The sequence below is a fragment of the Gracilinanus agilis genome, chromosome 1 (assembly GCF_016433145.1).
Source record: "Gracilinanus agilis isolate LMUSP501 chromosome 1, AgileGrace, whole genome shotgun sequence".
Classification (NCBI taxonomy): Eukaryota; Metazoa; Chordata; class Mammalia; order Didelphimorphia; family Didelphidae; genus Gracilinanus; species Gracilinanus agilis.
Genome location: NC_058130.1, coordinates 738158998 through 738178009, shown reverse-complemented (window position 1 = coordinate 738178009; position 19012 = coordinate 738158998). Strand labels below are relative to the sequence as shown.

Sequence of the window (19012 nt, the reverse complement as noted above, 5' to 3'; positions counted from 1 at the left end):
ACACACATATCTATCTATCTATCTATCTATCTATCTATCTATCTATCTATCTATCTATCTATCTATCTATCTATATATCTATATCTATATCTATATCTATATCTATATATACATATAGATATAGATATAGATATAGATATAGATATATATAGATATATATTAGTAAAGGGATGGGAAGCATAAGAACTCATTTACCTAACTACTCAGGACAGGAAGTTGACCTCAGATAAAAAACAGTAACTGCTTTAGTTACTCAGAAATGTTTTAGTATTACAATGACAAAAACTTTGACAGGTCACCTGGCCCGATTGTAGAAATTTGCTATGAAGGGGGAAAGGAGGGAAATAGTCATAATAATATCAAGACTGTCCCTTCAAGGGGACATGACATACTGATCTGACATAAGCATAACAAGGGGAAAAGTTCCTTATTCCTGTTGGATTCCAGGTAACTGGAATTTAACATTAAATTTAAACAACATTAAATGGAATTTAATGGAAGTTAGCAGCCAATCATGTGGCAAAATTCACATTTTTTACAGAGTATTATAGCCAGGCTTGGAATTAACCAGGTAGGAAAATTTCTTGTTCAGAAAGGAAAGAGCACAATGGGGAAACCGAGTTAAGAATCTTTGCCTACACAAGGTTGTTCCCTCAACTTTCCCAGACACAGACATCTATATGTAGCGGTTCTCAGACCCTATATACCCCCTATGAGTTAGTTGTATATTACATTTTGCTTAAATGATGGACTTAATGATAATTCAGACAATCCTCCCTGAAATCAAAACTTAGAACTTAGAATATTAAACTACTGTCAAAGTTTTATCTCAAATAGCAAAAATTCACTAAGCTCTCCAAAAAAAAAAAAAAAAAGACCTGTGTGTGCTAGAGAACCTCAGGTGAAAACCCTGTTAAAGTCCACCTGATTTCTTAGAAATAGAAGCTTCCTTCACTAATCTAGGATCTTCTCAATCGGCTAACCAGGACAAGACACACGTATTTAGCAGTCTCAGTCCCTTCACAGCCAGTCACAAAGTTGAACTGGTGGCCCTTGCCTTTGAGTTCTGGATCATAATTCCATGTTCACATGGATATTGGGGCAACTACTGGCCAGTCAGATTGGGTATATGAGGGTGTGGGGGTGGAGGAGAAAGACAGGAAAAGAAACTAAAAGATAAAGGAAAAGAAAAAATATCTACCACAGGAGACCAATTTAAACTAGAATTTTTTTTTCCAGCTGCTAAAAAACAAGTCCTCAGTTGATCAAATCAAGGAGATTACTCATTTTGCAGATCAGGATGGCCAGGGTTAATCCTAATCTCACTCTTGTCTTTTCCTGGGTTAAGCACAGTCCCTTAACTTTCTGGAGTCAGAGCTTAGACTGCATTTGACCCACTACAGGGAACTTGCTGTGTTTGATTTCATCCAGTGTTGATTGTGTCCTGTTTATGCTCAATCCCAAAATCACAGAGATTTACATAGCTTCCATGTTCTTAGAGATCCTTCAAGTCTATAAACTCACTTCTGACACCAGAATTGTAGGAATGAATCCCCAAATCTGAAAAAGTTTTAGAAATTTATGATTGGTAAGGGAAAGTAAAGAGAGAATTTTAGGTATGAGGGAGAGTCAGAGAAAATGCCTGAAGCCAAAAGAATATCTTGTTCAAAGAACAACAAGGAGGCCAAAGTCACTGGATCTAAGTGCATATGTGTGAGAGGGTATAAGGTGCAAGAAAACTGAGAAACTAAGGATTTTATATTTGACCCTGGATCACATAAAGATGATAGGGAGTTGGGGATGGCAAAATGGTGGGACCTGAACTTTAGGAAAATCACTCTGGATTTCCAACTAGAGGAGAGCCTGGAGGGAACAGAAATTTGTAACAGATTATTGCAATAGTTTAGGTGTGAAGAAATGAATACCAGGGTGGTGGCAGCATCAAAGAAGAGAAGGGGGTGTTTCAAAGGTTTTAGCAATAGACTGGTTATGGGGGGAGGGGTTGAAAGATAGTGAAGAGTACAGGAAGATACCTAGGTGGCCAGCTTGAGAGACTAGATGATGGTACTCTTAAGAGTAATAGGGAAGTTTGGATGAGGGGAGGATTTGGCAGGGAAAGATAATGAGTTTAGTTTGGGACATGTTGAGTCGAAGACATCTAAAGGAGATCCAGATGGAGATGGTTGAAAGGCTGTTGGAGATGTGAGAATAGAGGTTAGAAGAGAGGTAAGATCTAGAGAGGTAGATTTGAGCACCATCTGAATAGAGACTGAATTGCATCCATGAGAGCTGATAAAATTACAAAATGAAGAGAAGAAAAAGAGGATCCAAGAGAGCTCTATGGGACATCCATGATTAGTGAGTAAGACCTAAAGATCCAGCAGACTGAAGAGAAGTTAGGGATAAGAACCAGGAGAGAAAAGTCCAAAAAAAAAAAAAAAAACTCGAGAGAAGAAAGTATCAAGGAGAGAAGGGTTATTAATAGTGTCAAAGGCCTGCAAAGGTCAAGAAGGATAAGGATTGAGGAAAAGTTCATTGGATATGGCTATTAAGTGATCAGTGGTAACTTTGGAGAGAGGAGTTTCTATTGAATGATGAGTTCAGAATCTAGACTGTGAAGTTAAGAGAGTGAGAAGTGGGCCACTGGAGGCACCCATTGTAGCTGTCCTTCTCAAGGAAAGTGGCCCCAAAGGAGAGATATGTGATGACTTGGGGTGGAGGAGAAGGTGACTGTGTACTCCCTGGAGTAGAAGCTATCCAACCTGGAGGGGAGGCTGAAACAGAAGTAGGAAGCCCAGCAGAGAACTGAGCTCAACCTGGAGATGAGCCTACAATGGCCCAGGCCAAGTAAAAAAGTTTATAACGTTGAGGGAGGAAAAGGGGGAGGGGATGCGTGCAGGGTGTTGAAGGTTTTTGAGGTTTGGGGAGACATGGGCATATTTATAGGCAGTAGGGAAGGAGCCGGCATGTCATCTCCCCTATTAGATTGTAAAGAAGGGAGAGGGGATGATAAAGGTGGGGGGAAATTGAAGAAAAGGGAGAAAACAGGAATAATAGAAGCAGTCTGCTAGAGGAAATGGAATGCACAAACTCACTTGTGCAGGTAGAGGGAGATTGTCTTGGCAAGAAGGGAAACATGCTCTTTGTATGAGACAGGTAAAAAAGTAGGTGACAGAAGGTATCTGAGTGACAGGAGGGAGTTCTTGGCAAATGGCCTCAATTTTTTCACTAAAATATGAGGCAAAGTTCTTGGCTAAGAGGATAGTAGTAGGGGAAACCATGAGATATTTGAGGGATGAAAAGATTTGGAAGAATGAATATGGTTAGTGGGATAGCATAGTGTAGAGTTGATTAGGAAAGTGTAGAAGGAATGCCTATCAGCAATGAGGGCCCAGTTGAGGTTATGCCACAAATTTGTGCTGGACCACAGCACAGTCTAAAAGCTCCATTAGTCACCAACATCTGTCTCTAAAAAAACTACAGATCTTAGGCCCAGGGATAGGATAAATAGTAGTTAAAGCAGCCTGCAGTGGCTCCTGAGAAGATCCCAGGTATGGGACTGTATTGATGTTTCCAAAATGTAGAGAATGGAAATGAATGCAGTGTTGCTCTTATTAAAATCAAACTGTCATTGTTCAGACAGGGTGGTACAATATCAAGACCAAGGAATCAGGAGAATTCTCCTAGTCTCAACTCACTGATATGACCTTATGTCTTAGAAATGATATTAAGAGGTTTTTTAAAATTGCTTTTAATTTAAACAAGACAATTTACAATAATCTTCTTTCTGGAAAAAAAATTTCAAAGTACAAAACAATCTTAAAAAAACAAACCAAAAAAACAAAGCTCAGGTAGCATGCATCCATATTTTGATGGAGTCATCAACTGACCCAAAGAAAAATCGGCTCAAAGCCTAGCTCTAACTGATAAGACATGATTCATGAGGGAAAGAGGGAAGAGATAAATAAAAGATTGGGTTCTGGCATAAAATAGTAGGGCTCTCAACCCTCCTTCTTGGTCAAGGCATGAGAGGATTGGGGTAGTCTCCTCATTACTCTAGAGATTCTGGTATAAGAAAAGGGGTCTCTTTGATGCTGCTTCCAGAATCCTACTCCAATGTGTCTTCAATGCCAGGGTTATCTATCTCCACAGCTGGGCTCTCATCTTATTGACCCTTGTACTCACACAAGCTTTCCAATTCAAACATTTCCTTAGTAAGTGGGCCCTTTCCAGGCCTAATCTTCATTGGCCATCAAAAGAATAAAGAGTTGGTTTTTCATCCTAGAGCCAACAGGCTGTTGGTCTGTTGCTTTCACTGTCCACTGGCCTGAATTTGCCAGGTGTTTGCCTGGGCCCAGGAAAGGTCAGTATTCTGTCCTAGAAAAAGCACTTGTACTAAGCAATCAGGAGGAACCCTGAAAGGCCCAGATCTGGTGCCACCTGGTTGCAAGGAAGGCCTTCCCCTCGCTCTGTGCCTCAGTTTCCTCCAATAAATGATGCTTTCCCAGGTGCCTTCCAGCTCAACGAATCCAGCTATAATCCCAGGCCCTTAATGGTCCAATTGAGGGTTGGACATTAACCTTGGGTCTCAATTAGTGAGGAGTAATCAAGCTCTGGATGTAGTAATTAGACAATAAAAACATCGCCCCAGGGGGTATGTCAGCCAAAGCAGGACAAGTGGGAGCCAGGAGGCAGGTTCAACCCCGTCGAGGGTCCCATAAAACTCTTGGGTCACAGATCCCACTTTTCTGACTCAATCCCTGAGAGTACCCCAACTAATCCAGAGCGACAAATGGAATCGAACGTTAACGCCCCGTGACCGAAAAAAGCTGGTCCCGCCCCCCAAGGGCGCACGCGCCGCGGAGTCCTCTCCCCAACAGCGGCCGAGCCAGCGCGCACTTGCGCCCAGGAATCCCTCCTTCTCTTGGCATGAAAGCGGTCCCCGTAGCCATAAGGTTCCCCGGCTCTTCTCAGGAGGCCATGGGCGTCCCCGCGCAGGCGTAGTACGGATTGCTCTCCGTGGCCGGAGGCGATCCCTAGGTGGCGCGAGCCTTCCTGCCACGCTTGCGCACCGTTGGCCTTCGGGGAACAAGTAGCGGGGACAGGGGCGGGAGGAAGGGGGAGAGCACAGGCGCAGTGAACTCCGAAAGGGAAGGGCGGGCGGTGACAGATACAGACATGCGCAGTATGGGGCGGGATGGAGGCCTGGTGGGGTCATTCCAGCGCAAGCGCAGTGCGGTGTTTGTCTGAGGGTCGGACGGGCGGGAGGTGCGCGGTGGCGGCGGCGGCGGCGGCGGCGGCGGTGGGGAAGATGGCGGCGTCCTCCCTAGAACAGAAGCTATCCCGCCTGGAGGCGAAGCTGAAGCAGGAAAACCGCGAGGCCCGGCGGAGGATCGACCTGAACCTGGAGATCAGTCCGCAGCGGCCCAGGCCGAGTAAGGAAGTCTGCAGCGGGGGAGGGGAAAGGGGGGAGGGGAGGTGGGCGGGGCGTCAGGACACGAGACTCCTCCCCCGGAGCGTAAGCTCCGCCTTCGACTTCCGGAGCCCCTTTGCTTTTCTCCTCCAGGCTCCCCTCCCTCCTGATACTCCCCTTCCCTCTCCTGACTAGGGGAGAGAGGGTCACCCTGACCCAGGGCCGTTTTCCAAGCCTAGAGGAGGGGAAAGACTTCCGGTCCCCTCTTGCCTGACGGGGGTGGGGGGACCGAGAAACTCGCGAGCCCCTCCCCAGACTTCCTCCCTTTTTCGCCCGCTTCTTCCTTCCTCCTTCCCAAATCCCCTTGGGGGGGGGTAGTAAGGAGGGAGGAATTCTAATTCCTAAACTCTCGGGAAAGGAGTCTTCTTTCTCCCCTCCCTCCTCTTCTCCCTCTCCCAGACTTGGGGGGAACTTTTGGTCCCCCATCTCTTCCCATTCCACTCCCAAGTATTTATAAATAAATAGCACATTCTCCTTTCTCATTATCTGATGTTAGGATTCCCCCAGAGCCAAGAAGGAATTGGCTCTTAGTTTTTGGAGGAGGGAGGGGAGCAAAGGATTACCTTTCTGCAGGATTTCAACAGTTTTTCCAATGATGGCCTAAGGAAGGAGACCCTCACTCCCCCAGCATTTTGTAGATACAGGAGAGAGCTCCTTATTTAACAACAAGGAGAGAAAAACTTGCGTTTGGGAACCTGGGCCTTCTTATCCAGTTGCTACCTGAGCTCCCCCAACCCTCTACTTGCCCCCCTCCTCCAGTTGATTCTGGGATTCCAGTCTTCTCCTTTCCTTTCCTTTCTGAGAGTGCCCAAGTCCCTCACCTGTTAAGGCCACTGTTTTTTGGGAGGTAAAAGGCAGGAGACCATTGGGACCATCTTCCAGACGGGTGAATAATACCATTTACCCGTGCCCAGCTAATGCTGAGCATTTAGGGGATCAGCTGTGAGTTCCCAGGAAGTACAGTTGACACTGGATTGGATTGGTGAGAAGTGTGACTGGTCCCCTTTAATCAGAGAAAGAAAATTATTGGGGGAGGGGGGTTCCCTTCAGGTGTCTGCATTCATTGTTGATTCCATTCCATTCTCCCATCTCTGCTGGTTTTCTCCTCATTTCTTTCCCACAAATTGATTTGATGCCTCCCCTTCCCCTTTCTTCTTTGTTATGATTTGATTTCTTTCCTTTGGATGAATTGGTAGTTTCTGTTATTTATTGTGGTGTTGTTTTTTTTTTCTTCCTTTTCCCCATCCAGTTATTGTGATCACTCTAAGCCCTGCTCCTGCCCCGTCCCAACGAGCAGGTACCAGCCTTTTTATCATCACCGCTTGGACTTCTGCATCATTGACTTAACTTGCTGCCTTCAGCCCGCATAGAATCGCTATGTATTCAGTTATCCCTGTCTGACTATCTTTCTCTTTCTCTACCTGAGCCAGTGTGTTTGTCTACCTGTTCCTGGCTCTCTCTGCCTCTTTGTTCTGCTCATCATGCCTTTCTTTGTAGATTGATGTATAATCTCTGTCAGCCTTTAACTTTTTGGCTTCCTCTTTGAGATTGAGTGCAGGTGTGGATGGCTCTTTTCTATCCAAAAAAGTATGTATGTCTTAGTCTTTGGCTATGGTATGTTATGTGCTTCTTGCTGATTGACTTTATCTGTGTGTGTGTGAGAGAGAGAGAGTGTAAGAGTGAGTTAGTTTTCTAATTAGTTCTCTCTTAACATCCTTTCCTGATTAGTTTTGTATCTCATGTCCCCCTGTTTTTTAGTACTTTTAGGGCCATACCCCAAACAGTGCTTCAGGTTGAATCCAGGAAACCGAGAATTAGACTCTTGCTATTCCGTTCTTGCCCATTATATAGCCCTCAGCCACTTAGGTTTTTCCCCTGAGTCAGCACTTACCAAGAATAGGATCTTCCTCCTCAATTTTCCCTTACTTTTTGCCCTTGAGTCACTATCAGAATTGGAGGAGCAAGCCCACTGCTTAGTGGTGGGACTGTCTTGAGACCTATTCCATCCTGAAATTCACTCAAATACAATGCCTAGTGTGATATTTTGCCTGTCTTCCTGCTGACCTGGTTGACCAACTACCCCACCCTGTCTTCTGCCTCTGGGGTCCAGTTTCTATGCAGCTGCCTGAGATGAAGCAGAATAGCCATACAGGACCTAGAAGCAGAGTCAGCTAACTGATGTAGACAGTGATGGAGGCCTCCTTGTCTCTCAGTTCTCATCTTCCATGTCAAGTCAGCATTTGTTAACATCTGTGTGCCAGGGACTGTGCTAAGCCATAGTAATACAAAGAAGAGCTGAAGGGTTTTTGCCCACAAGGAGCTCCCAGTCTGGTAGGGGAAACAACATGCAGACAAGATTTGTCTGTATATAGATATGTACAAATGATACATACAAAATAAATTAGAGATAATCTCAGAGGAAAGGCTTCTTGGAGAATCTGAGATTTTAGCTAAACCTTGAAGGAAGGCAGGAAGCAGAAGTGAGGAAGAAAAGAATTCCAGGCATGGAGGACAGCCATTGAAAAGGTAGCCAGGGGAAGCTAGGTGGCTCAGTGGATAGAGAGCCAGGTCCTGAGTTCAGATTTGGCTTTAGATACTTCCTAGATGTGTGACCCTGGGCAAATCACTTAACCTCACTTACCTAGCTCTTAACCATTCTTCTGCCTTAGAACCAATACTTAGGTGTTTTGTTTTGTTTTTTTAAGAAGGGAAGGGTTTTTCTTTTGTTAGTTTGGTTTTTGTTTTTAAAGAAAAAGAAAAGGCAGTCTGGTGGCACTATCCCAGGTAGAGCACAAAATCCAGTAAGGAAGACTTTAGTTCAAATTTAGCCTCAGATACTACCTATGTGACCCTGGACAAACTTCTTTCTACCTCACTTTCCTCATCTGTAAAATGGGAATAATAATACCACCTACCCTTCTAGGGTTATTGTGGCAATAAAATGGGGTATTTGTAAAATGCATTGCAAACCTTGAAGTGCTATACAAATGCTAGATATCACTATAAAAGATACAGAGAGAGAGATGGAGTGTCTTGTGCAATGAATAGCAAGGAGGAAAACAAGGATATAACAAGACTGGAAAGATAGGAAGGGACTTGCTTATGAAGGACTTTACAAGCCAGACTAAGGGACTTATATTTTATCCTGAGGACAACAGGAAGCCACTGGAGTTTATGGAATAGGAGAGTGGCATAGCCAGGCCTTCACTTTTAGGAAGATCATTTTGACAGTTGAGTTAAAGATGATTTAGAATGAGGAAAGTCTTGGAGCAGGAAAACCAACCAGCACTATTACAATAGTCCAGGCATGAAATGATGAGAGCCTATGACAGGATGATGGCAATGTCAAAGGAGAGGTGGTTACAGATGTGAGAGTTGTTGTCAAGGTAGAATTGATAGGATTTAGCTGCAGTTTGGATATGGGAGAGATGAAAGTGAGGAGACTAGGAAGCTATCTAAAAGAAGAATTTTGTTTCACATTCTCTAGCCTTTCAAGCCTCTCCTCTGGCTGTCCTTTGATAATGTGGGCAGGCAGAGTTGAATCAGGGAGCCAGAGTCTGCACTGGTATGGTTCCTTTCCAAATAAGAGAGGGAATTGAACTAGACAGTCTTAAGTCCTCCTCAGCTCTGATGTCTCCCACTTTTAGATGTTCATTTGGAAGTTTCAGTGACAAGAAAAGACAGCCTTGGGAATAGTCTTTCTTCCTCCCTCTTTCCCTCTCTCCCTCCCTTACCTTCCTTCCTCTCTTACCTTCCTTCCTCTCTTACCTTCTGTTTTAGAATCAATACTTTGTATTGGTTCTAAGGCAGAAGAGTGGTAAGGGCTAGGCAATGGGGGTTAAATGACTTGCCCAGGTTCACACAGCTAGGAGATGTCAGGCCAAAATTGAACCTAGGACCTTCCATCTCTAAGCCTGACTCTAAATCCACTGAGCCACCCAGCTGCCCCAGGGAATAGTCTTTCTTTAGCCTGGTTCCTCATCTAGACTCTCTGACTTGGAAGATGGGGTGAGCCTAAAAGGGCAGAAAGCATACCCCCATCTCTTCTTTCTATAGTCTTAACCCTTGGCCTGTTCCCTCTCCTTATTTTAGGGACTAGTGAAATGTAAGGGTTGGTGTAAAGAGTCTCTCAAGTCCCTCCAAGTCATGGATGATACTCTGAACCTTTTTGTTTCCCCTATGGTAGTCCCCTGTTCCCAAGGATCTGAGCTATTGATTCTCATTTCATAGTTAAGGTGCTTAAGGTGGACTTAATGGCCAGACAGGAATTCCAGTAGCAAGATGGTAAGAGGCTAATGGACCTGGGCTGGCCCTAGTACAAGTGGTACAGATAAGAAGTGGGGAAATCTCCAGGAGGTTGAGGTATATGGGCAGTCATCTCAAGAGCAAGAGTAGTTAAGGTGGCATGGAAGAAAGCTTTTACCTTAAAATAGCAGCACAAAGAGTATATGGGTAATGGTGACCACAAAGAAATAATTGAGGTGAGAAGAGGAGCAGCATTTAAAACAACCTCAGACCATCTTTCCACAAGATCTTCCTTAGTTTGTAACTGGGCCTTGTCTTTACTGCCACCAGCTCAATAAACATTTATTATGGAACTATGCTTTGACAGGCTTCTGGGATGCCCAAACCTCCAGAGTGGCCTCAGTGGACAAAACCCTTTCCCCTTAATTTAATTCATTCAGGGTTAAACAAGAGAAACCTTTATACCTGAGAAACCTGTAGGGTGGAGGGTAGGACAGCTATTCCAGTCTTTCAGAGTCCTACTGCCTCACCTAATTGAACTGGCTTCTCATGTTGAAATAAGACTAAAAGACATTGATTCTAAAGAACTACCCATCTGTTTCCCCAGGGGAATTGTTCTCCCTAGAGACAAACCTATCTTAGAAGAGAGAGGAGCTGTCCTCCACCCTATTTAATGGAAGACTGACTTGGGAATCATTATTGTCATTTTTGTGGTCCACCTATTTGGGGAAGGCATATAAGCCTTAGATATACTTCTTGAAGGACCTAAGTGGAATGGACTCCCTTTCTCTCAAATAGGAGAACCAGTGGTGTTTACCTTCAAACTTCTACCTATTAATGCTGAAGACATAGGACAAGGTCAGAAAATTTTCTAAGGGAAGTTTCCCACTAAGCCAGGGTAGAACAGCCTTGGAAGGGTTCTTTTTTCCCCTTTTCACTATCCTGGTTTCCCCATTCAATCCATCTCATCTTTTCTACTTATTTTAAGCCTCTGTCTCCGTTTAGTAGCTCCTGCCCTGTCCTTAGCAGATGGTTACCACTATGTTGAGAGAGCCTTCCTTCATGAGCCCTCTTGCTCCTATTCTCTCCCCTTATGATCCTAATTAGCAGAATAATAGGACTCATGGGTTGCTTCTACAGTTTTCCTCTCCTGACCCTCAGTGTTTTTCTTTCTCCCTTCTCCCAATATTCTCCTCGTGGCAGTTCAAATTCCTATGTTTACATGTTTAAAGCTATCTTTCTTTCCCGGCCTCCTACTCCTCTTTCTCCATTAACTCTTAAGTGTTACTCCTTTTTTCCTCATCCTCATTCCCATCCTCCATTCCACCCAGAGTGGCTGCCTGCCTGCCTGCCTGCAGCATGTCCTGCCCCTCCTGGGGGCTGTTAGTTGCATGAAGGGGCCAGCTCTCCTGCATGCAGGCTGCTTGATGTGATATCATTTGATAGGCTGTCAGGAGGTCTGATTTCCCTATTCCACCTCAGTTTGCTTCTCAGGGGGAGTCCGCTGAAGAGGATGCTGGACTCCTGAGTTTCCTTTGACTTCCTGGGAACCTGCCCCTCCCAGCCCTTTGGTTTCCATCTCTCCCTTTGCTATGGGGCTAGATGGGCATCGGGAAAAGGCCCACTAGAAGCCTACCCTATGCAGAACCATAGTAAGGAACTGACAGTGGAAGGCTGGGCAGCTGGGTGCCTAGTTCGTGCTCAGTTTGTTCTCAGCTTTCCCCTTCCGAGGAGAGGGCATGAACTTGGATCAACTTTGCAAATGGGCTCCATATGTCTTCTCGCCAAGGCTTGGGACCTCCCTGTGTCATGTTGGAAGCCAGGCCCTGGGAATTGTGAAGCATTTAGGGGCTTGTTTGCATTGAGATGAGAAAAGAGCCCTGTCCTATTTAACATCATGATTTTGGACAAGTGGTTTGCCCACTTTAGACCTCACTTTTTCCATCTCTAAAATGAGGGGGTCAGCTATAATCCCTCAGGTTCCTTCTACTGCTTAGAGTTTTGAGGTTCTCCTCAACTCACCATCTGCTTTCTTTTAAGCCCTGGGAATTGGGTGGGGGTGCTGAAACTCTGTCGGTGGAGGAGATAATGTTCCTGGGGCAGACTGGGGTTCTGAAGGGTATCAGGAAATCAAGTCTTTTCTCCCTTTCCCAGACCCCTTCTTTATCAAGGTGCAGATGTGCCCAACTTAGACCTGTTTCTTTTGGAGTGGCAAAGACAATCTCTAGTTGGAGTTCTAGCCCTCTTGAACATCTTCTCCCGTCTTAGTTTCTCCCGCTATAATCAGAAGAGTGGGAGAAAGAGAAACTAGCCCCTTCCCTGAGGTCAAAGTGATAGATACAAGTCAATACTTGTGTATTCTTAAACTCTTTAAGATCTGTAATAGTTAGTACTTGCAGCTGATTGAAAGCCAACCTCTTACCTGTCTGGGATTTGGGAGGGAGAAGGAGAAGTGGATGTCCTTTATTGTTCAGTCTTTTGAATGGCCTTCAGCTACTATTGCCCTCAAAACTAGGGAGTGATTTTCCTTGAGGAGAGGGCAGGAAGTTGGGATTACCTTTCCTGACATTCAGGACTGAATGATGGGGCCACTTGGTCACCTCACTTCTCCTGAAAGCGGGGAGTCAAATAGGTTTAGAACAGAGCATGACTGAGAGTTCTCTCTGTCCCTTCATTATAGGAGAAGGGGTGACCTGCAAGCAGGTCACTGATATCTGGTCCAGAGCCAGATGGCTGATACCCTGGGTCTGTTCTGCCACTTTGGGGAAGTGGGAAGATTAATGACTAGGCCCTCTCTTGGAGGTACTTTCTGGCATCTCCTAGGATTCCTTAGTGAATGGAGAAGCTCTGTGTACACTTGTGGGACCTGGAAGGTGGACTGTCCTTGGAAAACTGACCTTTCTTCTTCTCCTTTACACCCCTGGCTGTTCCTTTCCTCACTCCTCTTCTCACAGCTTTGCAGCTCCCTCTGGCCAATGACGGGGGTAGCCGATCACCTTCCTCTGAGAGCTCCCCTCAGCAACCCACCCCACCAGCTCGTCCCCGGCACATGTTGGGGCTCCCACCACCACTGTTCATGCCACGTAGCATGGAGAGGTAAGTAGAAAGGGTTAGAAGATGGTCTGCAGTTTACGAGTCTGAGTGGGACTTTAGACAGAAGGGCAAACATCTGAGGATGGAAGGGGATATTGCTGATCTTTGGAAAGAGGGGATGGCTTTAGAGAAAGCCCTGGGATTTGGCAGGATGGGAAGAGAAGAAGCTGTGGGGCAGTGGGAGAAGGGGAGGAAACCAGAGGGGAATTTTGGAATAGGAAACATAAGGAATTAGACCAGGTGTTCCCATTAGGGTAGGAAAAATCGATGAAGTTTGCAATTGGGTGAAATTGTTTTGGGGGCCACCAGAGGCTAAGTGTCTATTCCTCAGGGTCACCACCCCCTAATCTCTCTTCCCTTCAGCATAGAAATTGACCAGAAGCTGCAGGAAATCATGAAACAGACAGGCTACCTGACCATTGGAGGCCAGGTGAGAACAACCGTCTGTTATCCATTCCCCCTTCCTGCCTGCTCCCCTGGTAGCAGAAATAGGGATCTGAACAGGATGTGTGTATGAATAGTTGAGCCTTGGGGTAAAACTTTCTAGAAATTCCTGGGCAGGGAACAGTGGGTAGGAGGGGCAAAGATGGGAACAGCATTTGTGATGGGAATTACCTTGTTCCTCATCTTTTCTCAGAGGTACCAGGCGGAGATCAATGACCTGGAGAACCTAGGTGAGATGGGCAGTGGCACATGTGGCCAGGTCTGGAAGATGCGATTCAAGAAGACAGGCCACATCCTTGCTGTCAAGGTGAGACACCAGCCTCCACCCCCCTACCCCCCACCCCATCTTCCTTCCTCAGACCTGTTGATCAAAGTTCTCCCATTCTTTATCTATGGATCCAGGGTGAGAGCCCTCTCCTTTGCCTTTCTTAGATTGATAAAGAGCCCTTTAAGAAGGCAGGTCACATTGTCCCAATCCAGGTGAGACCCTCCCCACCCCCATCGCCTTCCTTCCCAGACCTTGCAGCTCCTCTGATCTTCTGCAGCAAATGCGCCGCTCTGGAAACAAGGAAGAGAACAAACGAATTCTCATGGACCTGGATGTGGTGCTCAAGAGCCATGACTGTCCATACATTGTTCAATGCTTTGGGACGTTCATCACAAATGTGAGTGACCAAGGCAGGGTTGAATGGAAAGCACTCTGCTTTGTGGCCTGGGGTAGAGGAAGTCCATAAAACATTTTCTATTCTCTACTCTCTTGCCATTCCCTTTTCCTAGTCCCTTACATACCTGTATGAGCAAATCAATTTACACAGAATTCATTCTCGGTTTATAAATTAATAGGATGACTTTAGATTTATAAAGATGCTAAAAAATATTGTCTACTTTCCTCTAAATGTCTGAGGTTCCTCCCTTCTTTTCCCAAACTCTATATTCCCATGGTTTCACAATATCTGGAAATATGCTATCCCAGGGACAGACAAGATGATGGAAGTGGGGAGGTCTTTTTCTCTCTCCCAGCTATTTTCCCCTCGGTCCCTTCACAGACAGATGTCTTCATTGCCATGGAACTTATGGGCACCTGTGCTGAAAAACTAAAGAAGAGAATTCAAGGGCCCATCCCAGAGCGGATCTTAGGCAAGATGACTGTGGCTGTAAGTAGGTGGAGATGGATTGTAGGCACCATTAGGGACCTCTTCCTCCAGAGGTGCTTTGATACTGGGCCCCTCTGAGCTTTCCCCTCACCCATGGGTGCTAGAAGGAGGAAGAGTTGACCTTGAGCTTTGCACTGTTTAGTCTTATAGTGTTCTGCCTCCTGCTTAGGCTTGGGGAAGAGGGCCAACACCCTTTTCTTCCTAGGCTCCATAAGTATGATAGTGTTATAGAGAAATAAGTAATCCTTGCATTACAATAGGTGCTGTAGGAAGAACACTGAGTTCTGGAAGGGGAGGGCCTTTAAACAGAACAGATGAGTGAGGGCTAGGGCAATAGGGGTGCCTGTTCCACCACCTGGCAGTGAGAGAGTCTTGGGTGTGGTTGCAGATTGTTAAGGCGCTCTATTACCTGAAGGAGAAGCATGGTGTGATCCACAGAGATGTGAAGCCCTCCAACATCCTACTTGATGAGCGGGGCCAGATCAAGCTCTGTGACTTTGGGATCAGTGGCCGTCTGGTAGACTCCAAAGCCAAGACGAGAAGTGCTGGCTGTGCAGCTTACATGGCGGTAAGAATGTGCAGCTTGGTATAGAATGAGCCAGAGGTGGGAAACAGACCCTTATCAGGCCCAGACATCATAACAGCCTAGGGGGTCATCACCTAATTCTGGGGTACACCTTCATAGACTTTACTTCTTAAAAATCATCATGAACTGGGTTGTTCTTTTCAGGGTCGGCATTGAGGGAAAATGGGAGGAATGTTACGAAATTCCAGAGTGATTGTTTTATCTCCATAAGCTTGGGTGTTACTGACTTGGGCTGGTCCTCTGGCCTCTTGGTAACCCTCCCAGGGGTGTCCTAGGATGTATGTTTTACCCTATCCTCATGAGTATGTCTGTGAGAACATTTTCTATGTCTTCCTTCTTACCAGCCGGAGCGGATAGACCCTCCAGACCCTACTAAGCCTGATTATGATATCCGAGCAGATGTGTGGAGCCTGGGAATCTCACTGGTGAGCCAAACAGAGCAAGGCAAGATCCCCAGCAGCCATCTGGGCACAGGGGAGGCCAAGCAGTAGCTATAGAGGGTTGGAGGCCTTGCAAAACAGAAATGAAACAAGTGTGAAGATGATGAAGTTAGGTCTTTGAGAGCCTTTAGGTGAATTTGAAACTAGGAGAGAATTGGGCTGCCTTGAGAGGTAGTTAGACTTTCCAGCACTGCTGGTCTTCAAGCAGATGTTGGATAATTACTTGTCAAGTGTATTGTAGAGAGAAGTCTTCTTCAGGGTCAAATTGGATTTGGATGGCCTTTGAGATACCTTCCAACTTTGAAATTCTGTTAAAGTAGGCAGGGTAGAGAATTTAGGACAAGAAGGGACCTGACTAGAGAGGGTTGGAGAGAGGGTAGAAAAAGGGAAAGGAAGCAGGGAAGGTGACCACATTCTCAGCCCTTCTTACCTAGGTGGAGCTGGCAACTGGGCAGTTCCCCTACAAGAACTGCAAGACTGATTTTGAGGTCCTCACCAAGGTCCTGCAGGAAGAACCACCCCTTCTGCCCAGTAATATGGGCTTCTCGGTGGACTTTCAGTCCTTTGTTAAAGACTGGTGAGTCCTCTCCTCTTTCTGTACTCCTTGTTTCTCAGTTCCCTCCATATCTTCCCTCAACTCCTCACATGCCCACTCTTCAACTTCCTAATTTAGCAGAATTGTGGCCAGTATGGGCTTAGAGATTAGGGTGGGGCTTATGGTAAAGGGGGACTAGAGAGGCTGTTCTAAACTCTTTGCGGAGATACAAAAGAGGGTCAAGACCTGGTTTCTCAAGGAGTTGGCAATCAAGTTGGAGAGTTGACTGATTCGCCCATTGAAATACAGGATGTCCCAAAAGTCAGAGTGCTGTTTTAAGTTTATTAAAGCTTATTAATAAGAGGTACTTTTAAGTTTTTAATAAGCTTAAAATGTCACACAGACTTTTGGGACACCCTATATAAGTTTTATCTTCTGTGTTTCAGAATATAAAAATCTGTAACTTTTTTTGAGGGGCAAAGATCATTTGGGTCTGGAGTATTCAGGACGGGATGGGAAGAAGAAGAGGAAAGGACATTACTGGCAAGAGCATTAGAGGGTATTGCCATGAGTGTGGAGGAGTGGAAATTGAAAAGGCCTGCTTGGCCTGGAGTGGATAGTGCTTGTTGAGGACTGTTGGGAAAAGGTGGGGGCTATACTGTAGAGGTTTTTAACCACAGGGCTTAGGAACTAGGACTTGATCCTAGGGGTACTGCTTTTAAATGAGGGGAGGAGAAGAAAATAAGACATAGATTTGGATTGGCATGAATCACCCTACCCAAAGAGTGGTCATGGTTGGGGAAATGTAGGCTTAGAGGGAGGTTTCCAGGGAGCAAGTGCCCTAGGGATAAGCGACAGTGATGCTTTTTTTGCGTGTTGGATACATTTTGGAAATGAGATGAAACTGGAAAGGATAGGGTTTAGAAAACTCTTGCTAGGCCAGAGCAATGGGTTCAAACAAATAATGTGAAATCTAATGAGGATAAATGTGAAGTCCAGTTTGTGTTTCAGAAATCGGTTCTCCTTTTAACAGAAGGAGGAAAGCAAGACCCTGGCTCAAGTGGAAAAGATTGAGGGGTTTTAGTAGACTCTAGACTCAGTGCCATTTAGCTCTGTGGTGCTTCAAGGCAGCTACATAGTACCCTGTGAGAGGTGAGTTGAGAGGCTTATCAGACTGTGCCCTGGGCAGACTATCTTGAATGTTCAGATCAGTGTTGAACAGCATGTTTTAAGAAGAGCATATATATACATACAAGAGCAGGACTAGAGATGCCATTTGAAGAGCTGTATCTTTAGACATGACAGTGGGAGCCGTATGAGGCAGGATGTAGAGAGAGAAGGAAAAAGACAACCAATTTAGGGTGGGAAAGCCATCTCTGATCCAAAACACATTGTTAAGCCCAGCACTGGCTTTTTTGGCCCTAAATTCTGACAGTTATGCCATTTCCCTCTCATCTTAGGATGAGTTCCCTTCCTCCCCTAGCAAAGTTCCCATTCTTGGAATAAAGGGCAAGAACTCCTTCCAAGAGCCCTCAATCATTCTTAGATGTTCCAGGCTCTGATGACTCGTATTGGAGGCTAGGAAGTTGGGATTCCTCTCCTCTGAAAGCATGAACAGTCACTTTATAGATTCCTTGAGAGAGGGGGGCTTGAGTATACCTATTACATGGCAACCTTTTGGGGTCCTCAGTTTTTCGAAGGGCAGGACAGGCTAGACTGACTTGAAGAACAAGTCATTCCTACTCTTCTTCCCCTGCCTCCATGTCTGTCCTATCCCTTCTCACCTACCCTACTCTAAGAAAGGGAATGGGCTCCTATGTCACATGCTCATAACATCTGTTTTTATTCCCTAGCCTTACTAAAGATCACAGGAAGAGACCAAAGTACAATAAGCTACTTGTGAGTACATGTTGCCTGTTTCCTTGGGGCTGGGAGTTAGGGCACCAAGCTTCTCCATGGTCTGTGAGGAAGGAGGGAAGAGACAGTTCTACAGCTATGGTTCCTAGGTCTGACCCTGGCTTCTGTCTCTTCTAGGAACACAGCTTCATCAAACGATATGAGATGTTGGAAGTGGATGTGGCATCCTGGTTCAAGGATGTCATGGCGAAGACAGAGTCCCCCCGGACTAGCAGCATCTTGAGCCAACATCACCTTCCCTTCTTCAGGTAGCCAAGAGGTGACCAGCCTGGGAGGGTCAGCAGGGGCTGGGGGAGAAGGGGGCAAGACAAATGGCCAGTCAGCCTGCTCCTCCCCCCACTCCAGCTGCAGTAGGGGCTTTGCCACCCTGGCCCCAAGACGTACCAGTCTTCCACTTGCCTCCCCCCATGCTGGCGGGCCAGATGTCACATGGAGCTGGGGAGGGAGTACGAAAACATGGACAGCCACAGAGAGCTGAAGACAAAGTGGGGGCCCTCCAGACCCGCCTCCCCCCACCCCCTGCCTTTCAGCTGAGGACAAACTGGCACCAATCAGGCCTCCGGCTTTTTTCCTGGGGGAGAGCTGAATGCCCCCCTCCCCCCCGACACTGTGAACAGAAGATGGAAGACAGGTCCACCATTAGACTCTATTTATTCAGTTGTAACCTCTGGGCTTGGTGGGCTCCTGGAAGCCCAGGAGAGAGCTGCCTGAATCTTTACTCTCTTTGCCTTCTCTCGTGCCCACTCTTCTGGCTTGAGGATTCAATTTGTAAGCCACAAGGGCTGGGGTAGGGTGGCCTGGGAGGGGTTGCTTGCTGCTCTGTGTGTGTCACTCCCATGGTTTTTGTCTCTGGGAATGTGGTGGGGGCAGGAGAGGAGCGCATCTGGCCAGCTGGGGGTGGGGGTGGGGTCAGGTGGCCTGCAGTGGGTCAGTTTTTCTCTTGTTGATCTCAGGGGGTCCTTTATGGAGTTTATTTTATTTTATTTGGGGGATATGGGGGGTGGGGGGTGATTCTTACATGGGGGTGTCGGTACCTTCAGAAACTTTAACCAAAGTCGTGTTTGGCTGCTTGTGGCAGTGGTTCAGCAGCAGGCAGGTGGTGGGGACTCATTTAAATCTGTGCTT

At 46.1% G+C, this 19012-nt stretch overlaps 1 protein-coding gene across 2 annotated transcripts; it reads left to right on the top strand.

Annotated features, from left to right (window-relative positions):
- The first annotated feature begins 5179 nt into the window (after window positions 1-5179).
- MAP2K7 (mitogen-activated protein kinase kinase 7) lies at window positions 5180-18769 on the top strand. 2 transcript variants are annotated; one of them, XM_044658694.1, is made up of 12 exons: window positions 5180-5435; window positions 6723-6770; window positions 12673-12814; window positions 13175-13241; window positions 13449-13562; window positions 13801-13920; window positions 14302-14409; window positions 14798-14977; window positions 15340-15420; window positions 15870-16012; window positions 17824-17869; window positions 18005-18769. In XM_044658694.1, exons 1-12 carry the CDS (start codon window positions 5198-5200, stop codon window positions 18137-18139), a joined length of 1422 nt encoding a protein of 473 aa, XP_044514629.1. In that variant the 5' UTR covers window positions 5180-5197; the 3' UTR covers window positions 18140-18769. The 2 variants fall into 2 exon arrangements, with proteins under 2 accessions (XP_044514629.1, XP_044514630.1); XM_044658695.1 differs by lacking the exon at window positions 6723-6770.
- Window positions 18770-19012: the final 243 nt, after the last annotated feature.

What these genes read in the sequence shown, in the direction of transcription:
- MAP2K7 (XM_044658694.1), top strand. Translation starts at nt 5,198, where the DNA reads ATGGAGGCCTGGTGGGGTCATTCCAGCGCAAGCGCAGTGCGGTGTTTG. An exon ending in GCCACATCCTTGCTGTCAAG is followed by an intron (nt 13,563 to 13,800) that starts GTGAGACACCAG and finishes GATCTTCTGCAG; the next exon opens with CAAATGCGCCGCTCTGGAAA. An exon ending in TTGGGACGTTCATCACAAAT is followed by an intron (nt 13,921 to 14,301) that starts GTGAGTGACCAA and finishes GTCCCTTCACAG; the next exon opens with ACAGATGTCTTCATTGCCAT.